This window comes from Vipera ursinii (assembly GCF_947247035.1).
Source record: "Vipera ursinii genome assembly, chromosome: 7".
Lineage (NCBI taxonomy): Eukaryota > Metazoa > Chordata > Lepidosauria > Squamata > Viperidae > Vipera > Vipera ursinii.
Window position 1 is genome coordinate 53199148 of NC_139521.1, and position 17537 is coordinate 53216684.

General features: G+C 41.8%; 1 protein-coding gene and 1 long non-coding RNA gene across 2 annotated transcripts; both read right to left on the reverse strand.

Annotated features, from left to right (window-relative positions):
• Nucleotides 1-13703: 13703 nt before the first annotated feature.
• LOC310642976 lies at nucleotides 13704-14365 on the reverse strand. The gene is made up of 2 exons (XR_014492999.1): nucleotides 14275-14365; nucleotides 13704-14096 (listed from the first exon to the last, which is right to left on the reverse strand). It is a non-coding gene; the product is annotated as an uncharacterized lncRNA (long non-coding RNA).
• Nucleotides 14366-14374: 9 nt separating this feature from the next.
• On the reverse strand, nucleotides 14375-15595 carry LOC310643029 (general transcription factor II-I repeat domain-containing protein 2A-like; the record flags this gene model as incomplete). The annotated part of the gene is made up of 1 exon (XM_083367056.1): nucleotides 14375-15595. One exon carries the CDS (start codon nucleotides 15593-15595, stop codon nucleotides 14375-14377), a length of 1221 nt encoding a protein of 406 aa, XP_083223182.1.
• Nucleotides 15596-17537: the final 1942 nt, after the last annotated feature.

A 17537-nucleotide genomic window follows, 5' to 3' on the forward strand; every position in this document is an offset into this window, starting at 1 on the left:
ACCCAGTTTGTAAATACATAAACCAGAATATAACAATGCATCTGCTTGAACACAGCCTATTATGCAGTATTAATGGTTATTCTTTGGTTATTTATTTCTACTTGAAAGTATACAAGTGATCCAGAGTCATGTATGTGAGACAGGACACTATACAAATTGAACAATAATTCCTTTTATTCCTCAATACAGACATGTTCAAATATTTTCCAAATGACAGTTAATTTACATTCGTCTTTACTCCATCAGTTACCAGGACCTGTATCCTATAACCTGTGCTCATGCAGTCAATAGCCAAGGCTCAGCTACCTCTCCTCATGATCCCTTTGCCCTCCCTTCCAGGAGGTAGATAATTTTAACTTCAGCATCGAGTCTGACAATTGGCTGGCTATAGAAGGCTGAATTATTTAAGTTTGTGTTTAAGCCGGATTCCTAAATTTTAACCTGATTGTGATCTTCTGTTAAATTTATGCATGCGTGACTTCCCTGAAAGATGTTTTAAAAGATACCACATGAAAATGGTGCTAAATCACTTTTTGTTGCCAGGAAAACTGTCTGAATGCCTCAGTGAAATTTCCAGGAATAAATATTTTTTTAACCTTTTTATCCTTGATGCTTGCTGTCCCTTCTACTCTAGGCCAGGGGTCCTCAACCCCTAGTCCATGGACCGGTACCAGGCCGTGCATGCCAGCAACTGGTCCACACAAACAAACGGTGCCTCAAATATTGGAACATTGCTATCATGTCACTCCAATTATTCTTTTCATTAAATTAGACATTCCAAATTCCTGCAACTGTTCTTCGTATGCTTTAGCCTCCAGTCCCCGAATCACCTTTGTTGCTTTTCTTTGCACTCTTTCTAGAGTCTCAACATCTTTTTTACATCGTGGTGACCAAAACTGGATGCAGTATTTCAAGTGTGGCCTTATCAAGCCATTGTAAAGTGGTATTAATACTTCACATGATATTGATTAACTCTCTGTTAATGCAACCTAGGACTGTTTTGGCAGCTGCAGCACACTGCTGGCTCATATTTAAGCGATTGTCCACTGGGACTCCAAGATCCCTCTCACAATTACTACTAGCCAGGGACCATCTATTCTATTCCTGTGCATTTGATTTTTATTGCCTAATGAAAATAATAATTTTATAATTTTCTCATCATTGAATTTCATTTTGTTAGATAATGCCCAGTGTTTGATTCTGTCAAGATCGTTCTGTACCTTGAGCCTATCTTTTGGAGTCTTGGCTATACCTGCCAGCCTGGTGTCATCTGCAACTTTGATTAGTTTTCCTTTGTCTAAGTCCAAGTAAATTATTTTGTCACTTTGACAAATATGCAATACAATTTGTCTGGCATTATCTGTTTTTGAGAAACCCATGTTGACTTTTGGTTATGACTTTGGTTGCAGTTACTGTTGAAATTGCTCAAAAGTAAATACTGTTGCAAAAGGTAACCATACATAGGAAGTCCAAATGAAATGTAATCCTCCCACATTCCTAGGACTAAACTACCTGCAACAACCAATAAATGAAATATCTTCTGATACAAGTTCTGCCCTCTTATTTATAGTAATAGAACATAACATGAAGGAGATTTTGAAATTGCACATAAAGTAATGTGAAGGAAATTTGGAACTGTTCTTTCAAAATATACTGTTCAAAAAAATAAAGGGAACACTTAAACAACATAATGTACTGTATTTAATAGTAGGATGTCTTATTTCTGTTCCCTTTATTTTTTTGAGCAGTATATTTCAGAGAAACTTTGACATTGGATAGGCATTGCTTCCTTAACTATATTGCTGGTTGTTCTTAGGATTTTCAAACTCTTGACATTTATTGCAATAAGTAAAAGCCATGTATGAATGTTGTCCTATAACAGGTTTATTCCTCTTAGGAGGTTCCCATCTTTTTCTTCAGCATCATATATTTGACATGGGCCAACACGTTCTTCATGTATCTGTTTCCCTTTGCTGCCTAATGGGCATGCCACACAATAAATTCAATGTCTGTAAATAATAGTCCAAAAATGAATTAGGAATGACAACCTAATAATCTTAATGTGTTTTTAGATGTAAAGGATGATGACTACCAACTTTCAAAATGAATTCATATCAGTAAACTTTTTTTTGAGGTCTGTTGTAATCTGGTTCTTCTTAGTGGCAATCAAAATATCCAAACTTCTCCTGGAATTTTTTAATCAAATTTAACAATACCATGCAAATGATTAAACCGTAATCTTGTCTCTGAATTCAATCTGATTTAAAACATACCTGGCGTTCCTTGGTGTATTTGACAATCCAAGGCATAACAATAGGCTGTGCAAGTTAAAGAATTTTTTTACTTTGTTATAAAGGTGATAACTTATGTAATTTCATATTCATTGCACATTGGCATGTCCTAGAATGCATCCAGATACTTGAGCATGAAACCTTTTTAACATAAAACCCCTTTATTCAAACTTTATCTCAATAAGGTCAGCCATTTTTTTTTTGGTCTTCCCCCTCTTCTCAGCTCATCTACTTTTCCTTCATATATTTGTTTTGCAATTAAATCCTCATTCATTTTCTTTATATGACCATATCATCTTAATGTACACATGTTTGTATTCAGTCCATTTTGAGTATTATTTATTTATTTTTATTTATTTTAATTCCATTTATATCCCGCCCTTCTCCGAAGACTCAGGGCGGCTTACAAGCTTAGCAGTATTATATTCAGTCCACTTTGCATTATTGACCTGATTTTGTTTTACCAGACTTATTCTTAAATTACTCATTCCTCCTATTGTATGATTTCATAACTTTTCGCTAATTATGGTTATTAGACAAAAAAAGACAAAAAAAAATTAACATTGTTGTGTTTTTAAATTAAAATATTCCTTAGCTTTGTTCTCCATATACGGTTTTAAAAATATTTGAGCAGCACCTAGTTTTTGAGATGTTTAATTAGAAATTTAGTGACAGTTTCTTTTGGCTTTCTCACCTCAGATTTCATACAAATGCTACTTCACTGGTTCCATCAAATACTGTGAATACTGACTGAAGGTCAGGATAAGTAGTGGGATCTTATGGATGGATGGTGGGTGGAACATCTCCCACTCAGTGAGATAGAATTGGTGTGGTTGTTTTGGATATGATAATTTGTGTGTAAGAGGAAATTCTGTGTCGGTGTGTGTGTGTGTGTGTGTGTGTGTGTGTGTGTTAATTAGGGGTTTTTAGAGATGCTGAGATGTGCAAGCTGAAGGACCTTGGTATTCACAGTTGCCTTTCCTTGTTGTAGGATATGATGGCAATTAGTATGGAGTGTGGATCCCCTACTGGATAGGCTTTCTTAGAGATGAGGGTGGCTGATGAATGAAATGCTGGGAGATCTGGGATTGGCCAGATATCTCTGTGGTAATTGCTATGGGCAATTATGATGGGAGAAAAAAGGCAATTTGCTCTCAGGCAATGCATCCCCTGTGTTTACCAGTGCTATGCTCCAGCCTTCTGTGTTCAGTCCTGATTCCCAGTCATCATTAATTCCATCAGTGGCCCTGGCTTCCGGTTATTATTAATGAATGCCAAATCAATCTGTAAGGAACCCTCCCATATCAATGACTTGAGGGCTGACCTGGCATGTATCACCAAAACTGGTTGGATCCTGAGGGGTGGTCTCCAACAGTGTATCCAAATGTCCTGGTATTGATTTGTGACAGAAATATTAATTATGTTACATTTAATTGTCTTAATTGAAAGGCCAAAGCAATCTTCTGCCTGAGGAAATTTGTGTGTGTCTGTAGATTAGCAGATGGTTAATAGGTTTTTTTAAATCTCTTTCAAAAATAGCTTTTGATATGGCTACTTCTAATTTGGAACCACATGGGAAACGGTAGCCCAATTTTGCAAAATATTTAAAAATGATCCTATGATTCAAAAATATGATGTTTATTATATTTGTGAAATTTAATTTTGCCTATTCTATTTATACAGTAAGCTGTCTAGAGGCTGATTTCCATAAAACTCAAACAGTGCGTGGTATAATGTTTTGCATGTGGGTTTTGTGTCTGTGTGCATTTTTGTGTCTACTAACCAGAGTAGAGTGGGAGGAATGTATAGTCAAAAGTTTTAGATTAATCTGTATAGAATTTATGTTGTATTCTATTCTCATTAGCTAATGCAAAGAATGCTTCACATATTTTCATGATAACCACATTTATTGTACTTCATGCAAGTATTGTACTTCATGCAATGCATACCATGAGATGTTACTTGAAGTTACCAAAATTGTTGGCTTTGAGTGAATTCAATAAATTCAGCACTGGAGACGTGCAGATATACCTTTTGCAATGAATTTACTGCTTATTTGGTCAAAGGATTAAATTTTCTCCAGTAGGAGCAGTAAAGCAGGAGTCTAGTTCTACCATATAAGCAATCTGGATTCAGAAGTTTTTATTTGATGCCTGCCTCTAGACTTTCCTGATGTCCCAGTTAGTGTTCTACTAGCTACTTAGAACACTTGGTTGACCATACCAAAGTAGCCAGGGTTATCCAAGTAGCCAGTTCTGATATTTGTTGTATGATTGGAAACATAATCAATAAAAGCTTGAATATTCCTGGAGGTATAGTATGTCATTTGCTAATCATGAAAGTCTTTCTGTATTTTATCTGAAATCTCAAAGGTTTTTGTAATGAAGAAACCTTTCTCTTCATGTATACTGTAAATATGGGAAAGAACTTTTCAGTGGGCTAAACTGGAATTTTGCAAGCTAATGAATCTTGTCTGCTTGATATTCCAAGCAGGCCATCTATTTAGCACTGCAAAAGCAAAGTTACTTCCTTTGATGCTAAGCAATTAGATGATCTTAGTATCCAAAAATTGTTCCCAACAGCTGTGGAGGCTAAAAAATATGAAGAAATGTTGCAGGAATTGGTTATATCTAATTTCATGAAAAGAAGGACTAGGAGTGACATGATAGCAGTGTTCCAATATCTAATGGGAAGATGGGTCAATCTATTTTCCAAAACATCTGAGGGCAGGACAAGAAGCAATGGATGGAAACTAATCAAAGAGAGAAGCAACCTAGAATAAGGAGTAATTTCCTGTCAGTGAGAACAATTAATCAATGACACGACTTGCTTCCAGGAGCTTTGGAAACTCCAATATTGATCCAACAGAGATTGGACAACTGTTTGTCTGAAATTGTTATAGGGTTTCTTGCTTGAACAGAGAATTAGAAGACCTCCAAGATCCCTTCCAACTGTGTTATTTGGAAAAGTCTTTAGAACATACAAAATTGATATTTGCTGATGAATCCCTCTTTAATCCATTTAAAATAAAGAAAAATAAGTGTTTCCAGCTCTGTGTGATTTTATTTATTTATTTATTTGTAATATACAGCAAAGGGGGACTATAGTGTTGTTTTAGTTTTTAAATGCTAAGATTTGGAAGAAATTGATTTAAAGAAAGATGTGGAAGTGAACTAAAAATATCCTCTCTTGTGGGACAGAATGTCTGTGTTGATAAATTTGAACGCTACCCATTAAAAAACACCAGATGGCCTCCTTAGAGAAAATTTACAGCCAATGACCTTAAAGAATTGTGTGAGTTACTTAATCCTGCACTGCAACCAAAAAAAAGAAAAGCTCCTTTAAATAAAATTGAAAACGATATTATAGAGGACTCTGTGATCCCTAAGAAAGAGATGGAAATATTAGATCTACAAATGAACCTAGAGGACTACTTAAAAACAATAGAGATATGCAAATAAGATACCAAAAGAATGATGTTGACTATATCACTTGAAAAATGAGAGCTTTGTTTGAGAAGCTACATTGAAAGTACAAATTTAATTTTATGAAATGCAAAGAGTTTTGAGGACAATCATTCTCTCTCGGGTCAACCTATTTCACATGGATAAAATTGTAGTGGAAAATAGTGGATATTACCTATTTGACTTATGAGCACAACTGAGCTCAAAATTTCTGTTTCTAAGTGAGACTGTTGCTAAGTGAGTTTTCCCCCATGTCACAACCTTTCTTGCCTCAGGTGTTAAGTGAATCATGGTTATTAAGTTAGAACATGTTTGTTACATGAATCTGGCTTCCCCACTGACTTTGCTCATCGGAAAATTACAAAAGCTGATCGTATAACCTTAGGACACTGGAACCATTATAAATATGAATCAGTTGCAAAGCATCTGAATTTAGATCATATGACCAGTGGTCATAAATTTGAAGTGTGAAGTCATGTGCCATTGTAACTCCAGTTACTAAATGAACTATTTTAAATTAAGGACTATCTTACTAGTGTAAAAAAGAAATATCCAAGAACAATAGAAGAAAAATAGAACTCACAATAGGTATTTATGAGCTGAAATCTGTAAGCCTAAAGCCAACTAGATTTCATTGATTTTTCTTCCTTCATTCAGAGACTAACATTTCCCATTGTCTTCCCTTGCAAGATGCAGGCAAACAGGTACAGCCCAGATTAGCGTTTGATTAATTTTCAACTGGGAACATCCCAATTATTGGCATTTCTGAGGGCTGAAATTGCTACATGTGAACTTCATTCCAAAATATTTTCTGCATTATCCAGCAACCTAGACTTTTTCCAGACTGAATCATACCCAAGAAGGCCAAAGTATATCCTCTTCTAGCATTTTTCTGTTCCAAAGGCAGCCTGTTACTTACGAACCCTGTGAAACATATTTTCCTAATTCCTTGGATTCAGGAAAAAGTAATTCTGTTCTGAATTTAAAAATATGGTATTATTGGTGGAAAATCTCAAAATTAGGCCCTGTAGAAAATGTGGTGAGCAGATTAGTTAATTTATACAGAAATAGTTTTCATTCCCATCAATACACCATATACACTCCCACCCTATGATTATATAACATCCAATGGCATCAAGAAAATTAGCACGCCATCTTATATGCACCTGTAATTCAGACATTTAACCTCAAATAGAGCCTAACTCATCTGCCTAAAGCTACAATTTATTCCAGAATCTATCAGCCTTTTTATTGGATAGAAAAGATTCCATCTCACACTTTCTTTTTCTTCTCCAAACATCGGTTCTGGCTGCCAAATCTGGAGCCTGTCCTTCTCATCCTGTCAAAGAGGAATAAAATGACACTTGAGTAACAATTGCCCAGTATAGAAACAATGACAAAAACTCTATTTGTATTTTTTATTAAATTTATACCTTGCCTATGTGTTGTAGCTGCCATAATTCACTAAGCTAAAGCAAGCCTGAAATCATTGATCCAAGCCTTGAAACTCAAAATTATCTCCGTAATTGTCAGGTGTCTTAGCTCTCTTTTGAATTTGTAATATTTTCTTGGGTCATGTCCTCACTAGCTAGGTAAATACATTCTTGGATTATATAAGGCACCAGAGCAGAAAACAGCACACAGTGAGTTCTAGTCATGCTTAAGGCATGAAAGCCAGCTGAGGGACTTTCAGCAAGTTTCTCTTTCTCAGCTCACCTCAGCTCTCTTTATTCCACAGAAACATTGTTGTGAGGAAAATTGGAAAAGGAAGGAGTGTTAAATAAGTTTGCTGCCTTTAGTTATTTATAAAAATAATAAAGGTGAGATAAAAAATAATAAAAATCATAATGACATATTAATATTGCTGCAATGATGGCTATAAACGAGTAGGACAAAAATGTCCTCTGTATCTTAAAAATGCCATAGAATCAAAATTGATTGCCATTTGAGTCAAAGCTCATTTAAATAAACAACCAGATTGGATACAAGTTAAATATTTATGTTATTATATTTAGAAGGTTTTTGCATTGCACTGCATTGCATAGCATAGCATATAAAAATTCAAAAATTCAGTACTTGAAACCTAAAAGAGCAAATGGGCTAGCACAAAATAATCTCACAGGAATGCCTACTTTTCTTCACTAGCCTTTGATATCTAGTCAATGAAAATCTTTGCCTAGCTCTAATTTTTGTAATTAGAGAAGCTGTTCATGAATTGTTACAGGACTGTTTATTCCTATTTCTCAATTAGTATTTTGCAACCCTTTAGAACAAAATAATGCACGAAGATGAATTCCACCACCCAAACCTACTGGATTACCAAACACAGTCACACTATGTGTGATCAATCAAAGTTGGCATTTCTGCTTGCAGCATCCTAAAATGATATGAAACTTGTCCACAGTTGTGTTCTGTCAGCATACAAGGAGGAGTAGGAATGCTAAAATCTGCTGTGATTCACTAGTTTCAAATCCTGCCATAGTTGAAATAATGTAGGTTAATCTTGGCCAGGGGTGTCAAACTGCCAGCGTGTGGGCTGAATGTGTCATGGTGAAACCGTGCCCATCCCATTTCCGGCAATGGGAAAAAAGTTGTGGTACATCATGACATGTCATATGATGTTGCGAGTTTGACACCCCTGATCTAGGCAACTATTGTTGGCTGTGGCATTACAGGTTGTGAGTAAATCCATTGCAAGACTCTTTTACAAAGACGTGTCTATTGTCTGATACAGCAAGAAACAAGCCATAATGCTGAATGCTGCAATGTAGAAAAAGCATGAACAACATGTGTCATTGCACAGACTATTCCTAGACACCAGAATCAAATGGCCTTCATTTGATGGAACGTCAAAGCCTAGATGTAAGTTGTTTTTTTCAGTGCCACTGAATGAATGGATATTAGCCAACAACTACCTATAGAGATAGATACAGGAGTCCTCAACTTATGACAGAATTTACATCACTAGGCAATGCTGACAAAGCATGACTAAATTGTTCAGTAGTGGCAATCCCTGCAGTCACAACTGCTATTGTTAACTGAATCCCATGATACTTAAGAGAGGCAACCTCCTGCCAACTTTCCATAACCAAGTCAGTTGTAATTACCATTCATTCAACACCATTGTAACTTTGAATGCTCACTGAATGAATGGTCAGATATTGAGGACTATCTGTAACGAAAATTGTTGTTATTAAGTCTTCTGTCCTTTTTACTTCTTTCATGTCTTTCTCCCTTTTATCTGCCCTTTATTCCATTTTACAAGTTAACGGTTTTTATGTTTGCTGATACTTAATAAGCACAAAACTATATTTTTGCTAGCTGTAGTGAGTGGTATACTGTTATGTAGCAGGTTCTTCGCACAGGAAAGGAGACGAGGCAAGTGAATTCAACAAAGCTCATGGTTTATTGCTTGCAGGGTCTGAACTGAGAATTGGGCTGCAACTAGCAGCAATTTATAGCCTAGCCCCTAGGTGGCAGCCAATAGGTTTAAAGCAACCATTGCCGCCTAGGGACAGCCAATAGCAGCACTGGAGACCTGGAGTCTGGGTTGCTGGAGAGCCATTAGCTGCTCCAGCTAACCACGTGGTATAACAATTGAGCCCAATACATAACACCCCTCCCCTCTTAGATCAGACAACATCAAAGCAATAGTTGGCCTTAATATAATTAACAAGACTTAACAGCATAGCAACCTTAAATAAAAAACAATACAAGTTACAAGGGTTAACATTATAGCATCTGAATGAATAAGCTTTCATTGACAGCACACTAGACAGTTATCATAGCATCTGAATGAATAGGCTTTCATTGACAGTACACTAGACAGTTAACATCATAATTCCAATTTTCAGTACAGCAACGAGTTACAGTACAGACAACATTATAGTTCCTTATTTTACAACGTAATCAGCAAGATAAGAAGGAGGCTTGCGTGCCGTTGTGGAATGCCACGGAGTTCCAGTCACTTTGTGGTCTACCAGCTTACCCATTGGGCCAGGTAGACCATTGTCCTTTGATGCACCTGAGTCAAAGGAATTAGATGCTCTCTGGCTGGCCTCTCAAGGTTGGCCCACCCCAGAGTCAGACTGATCAGCAGAGTAGGCACAGTGGTTGTTGAAGTCTGGTTGGCTTGCTCCTTCAAGGGATCCATGTGGCATTTCTGGACTCCCCTCTTCTACGCCCAGTTCCTCATTGGTTATGAAGGAAGAGTCTTGAGGGTCCATGTATGGGCTGGCTTGACTGCAAGTTTGGGGACCTTGGGAGGAACCCATGATGCAATCCTCGCTTATTGGCCATTCTGGAAACCATTTTCTGAGTTGATTAATGTGGCATCTGACAACTCGCCCTCCCTCCAGCCCCACTTCATAATGATGATTTGGTAATTTTACCAGCAACCCACAGATTCCCATGTCCATAGTTTCTGGCCCATACCCAGTCACCCATTTGCAGCCCCCTAGGGGGTTTTGGTCGAGAGGCTTCTGCTGCCACTCTATCTGAATGCAACTTGTCCAGTTTAGTAATCAGATGCCTCCCCCAACGCAGTTCTGCAGGACTTTTGCCTGTAGCAGGGCAGGGTGTAGAATGCTGGCAGAGTAGAAAATCTGCCAATCTGTGATGCCAGTCACCTGTTACAATGTGCTTGAGTGATTTCTTTGTTGTCTTCATCATACGTTCAGCTTGACCATTAGTGGACGGGTGAAAGGGGGCAGACGTTGCATGTCTGATAAGATTTGCTCTGAGGAAAGCCTGAAATTCAGCAGCAGTGAATTAGGCCCCATTGTCTGAAACTAAGACATCTGGCAACCCATAGTCTATGTCAGGGGTAGGCAACCTTGGTTATTTTATGACTCATGGACTTCAACTCCCAGAATTCCTGAGTCAGCTATGCTGACTCAGGAATTCTGGAAGTCCATGAGTCATAAAAGAGACGAGGTTGCCTACCCCTGGTCTATGTGAATTCTAGACCAGGGAGTGTGCATTTCCTCCCACCTGTGAACTGGGGCATGTGGCATCTCAGGCCTAGATTGCTGGCATGTATAACTGTCACTGCATGTTTTTTTTTAAGTGTTTATCAGCTACGCACGTCTCACTCTGTTTTTCTGCCAGGTGCATAGTAATCTTATCAATGTAACCAAAGTGATTGTCACATGTCCAGCCATGTTATGGTTTCATGCCTAGAACTGCTATTAAGTACGCATGTCTAAAAAAGTTTTCTCACTTTACTTTTTTTCTCTTCTCTTTGTATTCTGTCTGATGAGAGGATGTAGTCAGTTAAGTTCTTTCTTTGTTTTTCCAATTAAAGTTTTATATACAGTAGAATATGCCTCAGGTTTCTTTATTTTTACCTGATGTTTACCATGCGTCAAAAGAACCATGGTTCATCACCCTCTGATAGGGAAGTATTGATTTATTTCTCTGACAATAACAACCATAGACTTGTGCCTCAATGTCCTTGTCAAGGCCAGGCCACCAAAGGTAGCTTCTTGCTAAAGCTTTCATTCTGACAATGTCTGGATGGCCTTCATGTAATGACTGTAAAACCCTGTCTCTCAGGAAGAGGGAATTATGACTGTTTCCCCATAATATGCACCCCTTGTGGACTGATAGCTCATGCCTTCTGACAAAGTAATTCTGAAACTCAGAACCTGGGCTTTTATCCAACCACCCCGTGTGTACCCAAGAAAGCACTCTACTAAGTGTTCTATCTGTACCTGTTTCTGCAGCAATGTCCCCAGCATGGAGGGGAAATTCAGGCAGGTCCTGTATGGACAGAATTCTGGCTGCAAGAGCCAGGTCTGGTTCCATTAGTGGCAGTGGAAGTCTGCTGAGGCCATCAGCATGGCCCATTTCTTTACCAGGTTTGTGAACCAATTTAAAAGTGTATGCAGATAAGAAAATAGACCATCTCAGCATTCTTGGGGAAAGTATGTGGGGGGTTTGTTTGTCTGTTGTGAAAAGTCCCAGCAGAGGTTTGTGGTCTGTAAAGACCATGAAGTCCCTGCCATATAAATAGTCATGGATTTTTTTTTATTCCAGCAACAATGGCTAGGGCCTCTTTGTCAATTTGAGCATAGTTACGCTCAGCAGAGGACAGTGTCCATGAATAAAATGCTATAGGGACCTGTGTTCCATTCTTTTCTAAATGACTAAAAACTGCCCCCACCGTGTAAGGAGATGCATCACATGCTAAACAGATTGGTTTAGATTCTCTAAAATGAGTTACAGTGGATTTATCTGACAGGAGTGCCTTTAAGTCCTGGAAGCTTTTTTCATGAATGCCGGTCCATTTCCATGGAGCTTTCTTATCTAAGAGCCTGTGAAGAGGCTCTGCCAATGCAGTCTTGTTAGGCAGAAAGGCATGGTAGAAATTGAGGAGGCCCAAGAATGCTTGTAGCTCTCCTTTGGATTTAGGACTAGGAGCCATTTTAATGGCCTTCACTTTGGATTCAGCAGGGTGAATACCGTTAGCATCAATTCGAAATCCCAGAAATTCTGTTGAAGGGACCCCAATACTACATTTGCTCTTTTTTTAATTTGAGGCCTGCTTCGCGAAGCCTCTGTAGGACAGTTCTGAGCCTGCTGGCTAACACTTCTGTAGATTCCCCAGCAATAAGAACATCATCAAAATAAGGGCAGATGCCCTGAATGCCTTTAAGTGTGCATTCCATGATCCCCTGGAAAATGCCTGGGGCAACGCTGACTCTAAACTGTAAATGCTTTACTTTGAAAGCCCCCCTGTAAATCATGATCGTCTGAGCCACGGGTGTGGCCTCATCAACCAGCACTTGCTGATAAGCCTGTGCTAAATCTAATTTAACGAAAATAGTACCCCTTACAAGGAAGCTAAAATGTGGTTGACCACTGGGACAGGGTAAGCGTGTTGCTTAAGGGCTTTATTAATTGTACATTTATAGTCTGCACATATCCTAATTTCCCCGTTGGCCTTAAGCGGGGTGACTATAGGAGTTTCCCACTCCCCACCATCAACTGGTTGTAAAACACCCTGTTCTACAAGCTTGTCTATTTCTGAGTCAATTTTATGTTTGAGGGCAAAATGGACCCTTCATGGCTTAACCCTAATGGGAACTATGTTGGGGTCTAGCTTGAATGAGATAGGCGGGCCTGTGTATGTTCCTAGGGCTGAATCAAAAACGTCTGCAAAGTCTTCACAAACTGACGAAAGGTTTGCAGCTTGTGTCTGGTTGATACCAGTAATCTGAATGCCTAAGGCAGGGGTGTCAAACTCAATTTCATCGAGGGCCACATCAGCATTATGGCTGCCCTCGGGGGGCCGGGTGGGTGTGACCAAGTGGGCGTGACCAAGTGGGTGTGGCCAAGTGGGCGTGGCCAAGTGGGCGTGGCCATCTCAATGCTGCTCACTCAGCGCAGCTGACTCGAGATACCTGGATCAGGAGAGAACAAGTTGCACCGGCTAATTTGATGTGGGGACATGTCATTGCCCCACAAGCTCTTCACCTCCCCAAACTTCTGCAGCCAAGCATGTGCACATACACACGCACTATATTCCACGTTTAGGGGCTTTTATCCACAGAGGATGGAAAGGGCCTTCTTCCCAAGCCCAGGCATGATTGGTAGTTTGTTAGCTCAGATATAGATAGCCTCCTAGTCTCCAAGCTTGAAGTGTGTGTGTGTGTGTGTGTGTTTGTGTGTGTGTGTGTGGGGGGGGTTTCCTTCTTCTGCCTTGACAGATCTCTGGAGAGCAAGAGGAGGCAGGGGAGCAGCACTTCCCAGTCCTGCATGCTCCTCTCCAGAGATCTTTCAAGGCAGAAGAAGTTGGAGGAAACTGCTTCCTGGAAACTTTCACCACATCAAGCATCATGGTTGCCTTCAAAGGGCCAGTTGCATGTAGGACCATTGTATCATATTAGTTCAGAAGTGTATTATGCCTAAGAGTGGGGCAAAAAGGAATAAAATTTCAAATATGAACAAATAAATTATTTATTTCAAATAAATCTGCAAAAACACATTTAAAACAAAGAAAAAAACAAGCTTTTTAGTTCTCATGCCATTTTGTCCGAACTGGATGTTTGGCATCTTTTCCTGGCTACAAGTTCATCCACGTTTGGGGATAGGTTTTGAGTGGTGGATACTCTCAGGATAGAGTGGAGGTGTGCATCCGTGAGCTGACTTCTGTGTGCGCTTTTGTTCACCCTCATGACAGAGAAAAGTTGCTCACAGAGGTATGTACTCCCAAACATGGAGAGCATTCGAGCAGCTTGTAGGCGGAGTTGGGGCATTGTTTCAGGGATGAACCTGGTGAACTGTGCGGGTCCTACAGAATCGTACTTTCCCTTCAGTGTGCTGTTACATTGGAGTTCTATCAACTCCATCTGGATATTTACAGGAGCACTCTCCACTTCAACTGAAAATGGATTGCTGAGCAGTCCAAAACTGAATTTCTGTTTTTCAAAATCAGCAAAGCGACGTGTAAACTCCATTTGAAGTGTGCTCAGTTTATTAGCAAACTCAGCATTTGAGAAGGCAGTGGTGGAGACCTGGTTTTTTATTGTTTGGCAACTGGGAAAGTGACTCAAGTTTCCTTGCTGCATGTGAGTCTCCCACAGTCGCAGCTTTACTTGAAAAGCTTTCACAGCATCATACATGTCTGATCACACGGTCCCGTCCCTGAAGCTGTAGGTTTAGTGCACTGAGATAATTAGTAATGTCACATAGAAATGCTAATTCACACAGCCACTTTTCATCCTTCAATTCTGTGCAGTCTTTTCCTTTGCTTTCAAGAAACTGACAAATTTCCATGCGTAATTCAAAAAATCTGTTGAGCACTTTCCCTCGACTTAGCCATCGCACCTCTGTGTGATAAGGGAGATCACCAAGTTCAGAATTTATTTCTTCAAGAAAAGTCTTAAATTGACGGTGATTTAAACCTTTGGCTCTTATAAAGTTAACTGTCTTTGTTACAGTGTGCATTACATGGTCCATTTTCAGGGCTTTGCCACATAGTGTTTCTTGATGTATAATGCAGTGATATGCTGTCAGCTCACCTGTGCAATTCTCACTCTTCATTTTGTCTCGCATCCTTCCTACTAGTCCACTCTTTTCCCCGCACATTGAAGGTGCTCCATCTGTTGTGAGTCCTATAAGTTTGTCCCAGGGTAGTTTCATGTCATGTATACTTTTGGATACTGCTTCAAATATGTCCTTCCCTGTGGTAGTGCCATGCAGTGATGTTATATCCAGAAGCTCCTCCATAATGCATAAACCTGAGTCCACTCCACGGATGAAGATTGTCAGCTGTGCTGTGTCAGAGACGTCAGTGCTCTCATCCACAGCAAGGGAATAAGCAATAAATTCTTTTCCCTTTTCAACCAATTGTCCTTGCAAATCAGTGGCAAGCTCACATATCCGATCAACAACAGTATTTCTGCTTAGGCTTATGTTTGAAAAAGCTTGCTTTTGGTCTGGACACATGACTTCGCACACTTTAATCATGCAGTGCTTCAAAAACTCCCCCTCTGTAAATGGCCGGGCTGATTTGGCTATCTCTTCTGCTACTATAAAACTAGCTTTCACAGCAGCTTCACTTTGTGATTTTGCTTTTCTGAACATATGCTGCCGTGACATCAGGCTCTTTTTCAACTCTTCCACCTTCTGTGCTTTCTGCTCCATGTTCAAGTTTTTGTACTTGTCCTGATGCTTCGTCTCATAGTGCCGTCTCAAGTTATACTCTTTAAATACAGCCACAGTAGCTCCACAAACAAGGCACACAGCCTTATCTTCAATGTCAACAAACAGGTACTCTGGCTCCCACCTCTTTTGAAAGCATCTTTTTTCAAAGTCCACTTTCCGTTTGGCCATTTTGGGAGATTTAAATATTGGCACGCAGGTCTTCTTCCCTGCAGATAAATTTATGGATGAGACTGGACAGAAAGCTCAAAGTCTCAGGTACTGTGTGAGGCAAGCAGTTGTGAGCACACTAGGTAGGTATCCTAAGATGCTGCAAGTCCAGATGTTTGGAGTAGGTTTAGCAACATAACAGCATCTGTGGAGAGAAAGCAAGAAAGCAGCCCTCTTTGATACAATTGAAATTATATGTTTTATGCAAGAGATCCTGTATGGATGGAGGAAAAAATCAGCAATCCACCATCACTCAGAAGCTGGTCTAGCAGCCACAAGGACTACTCAGCCTCCATTTCTGATCAGATTCTGATATTTGCAAGGGGTGGGAATCAAGACACATCCAGCTTTCCCAAATAGGAAACAAGGAACCACTTGCTCCATTTTTCCCCAACAACTCTCCTATGTCCATGAAGCCCAGAAATAGAGTTCAAAATCCCTGAAATATCTATCCAAAATTTAGCTTTTGCAAGCAATGCTGGTTAGTTCTCTCAAGGTCTGTCAGTCTGTCCTTTGGGGGAAACCCAAAGCACCCCTCCATTGATTTCAACTTATTTTCCACCAAGAGACTGAGCATAATGAGGTTTGGGGACCCAGGGGGCAAGGGGATGGGGCTCATGGGGGCACTGGCAGGGATGGTCCGCGGAAAAGGAGGCCAGTGACATGTGATTCAGGCTGGGAACATGCAGGGGAGGGGGAGAAGCAACTCCAGGAAAGAGGGATGGAGCCAGTCTGGGCACTGCCCAAGATTGCAGGAGGGCGGCTGCTGCTTCACTCTTGTGGCTCCGCAGAAGTGGCTCCGCTCCTAGGGGCGCGCGCGTCTGGGCTGGGGCGCTGCAGGATCGGGCCGGGCGCCTCGCCTCGCCCTCCGCAGCGCCCGAATGGAGAAATTAACAGCTCAGCTCCCCTCCCGCAGGCGTGTCTGGGCTGGGGCGCTGCAGGATCGGGCCGGGCGCCTCGCCTCGCCCTCCGCAGCGCCGGAACGGGGAAAGAAACAGCTCGGCTCCCCTCCCGCAGGCGTGTCTGGGCTGGGGCGCTGCAGGATCGGGCCGGGCGCCTCGCCTCGCCCTCCGCAGCGCCCGAACGGGGAAATTAACCGCTGAGCTCGGCTCCCCTCCCGCAGGCGTGTCTGGGCTGGGGCACTGCAGGATCAGGCCCGGTGCCTCACCTCGCCCTCCGCAGCGCCCGAACGGGGAAATTAACAGCTCAGCTCGGCTCCCCTCCCGCAGGCGTGTCTGGGCTGGGGCGCTGCAGGATCGGGCCGGGCGCCTCGCCTCGCCCTCCGCAGCGCCCGAACGGGGAAATTAACCGCTGAGCTCGGCTCCCCTCCCGCAGGCGTGTCTGGGCTGGGGCACTGCAGGATCAGGCCCGGTGCCTCACCTCGCCCTCCGCAGCGCCCGAACGGGGAAATTAACAGCTCAGCTCGGCTCCCCTCCCGCAGGCGTGTCTGGGCTGGGGCGCTGCAGGATCGGGCCGGGCGCCTCGCCTCGCCCTCCGCAGCGCCCGAACGGGGAAATTAACCGCTGAGCTCGGCTCCCCTCCCGCAGGCGTGTCTGGGCTGGGGTGCTGCAGGATCGGGCCCGGCGCCTCACCTCGCCCTCCGCAGCGCCCGAACGGGGAAATTAACCGCTGAGCTCGGCTCCCCTCCCGCAGGCGTGTCTGGGCTGGGGTGCTGCAGGATCGGGCCCGGTGCCTCACCTCGCCCTCCGCAGCGCCCGAACGGGGAAATTAACAGCTCAGCTCGGCTCCCCTCCCGCAGGCGTGTCTGGGCTGGGGCGCTGCAGGATCGGGCCGGGCGCCTCACCTCGCCCTCCGCAGCGCCCGAACGGGGAAATTAACCGCTGAGCTCGGCTCCCCTCCCGCAGGCGTGTCTGGGCTGGGACGCTGCAGGATCGGGCCGGGC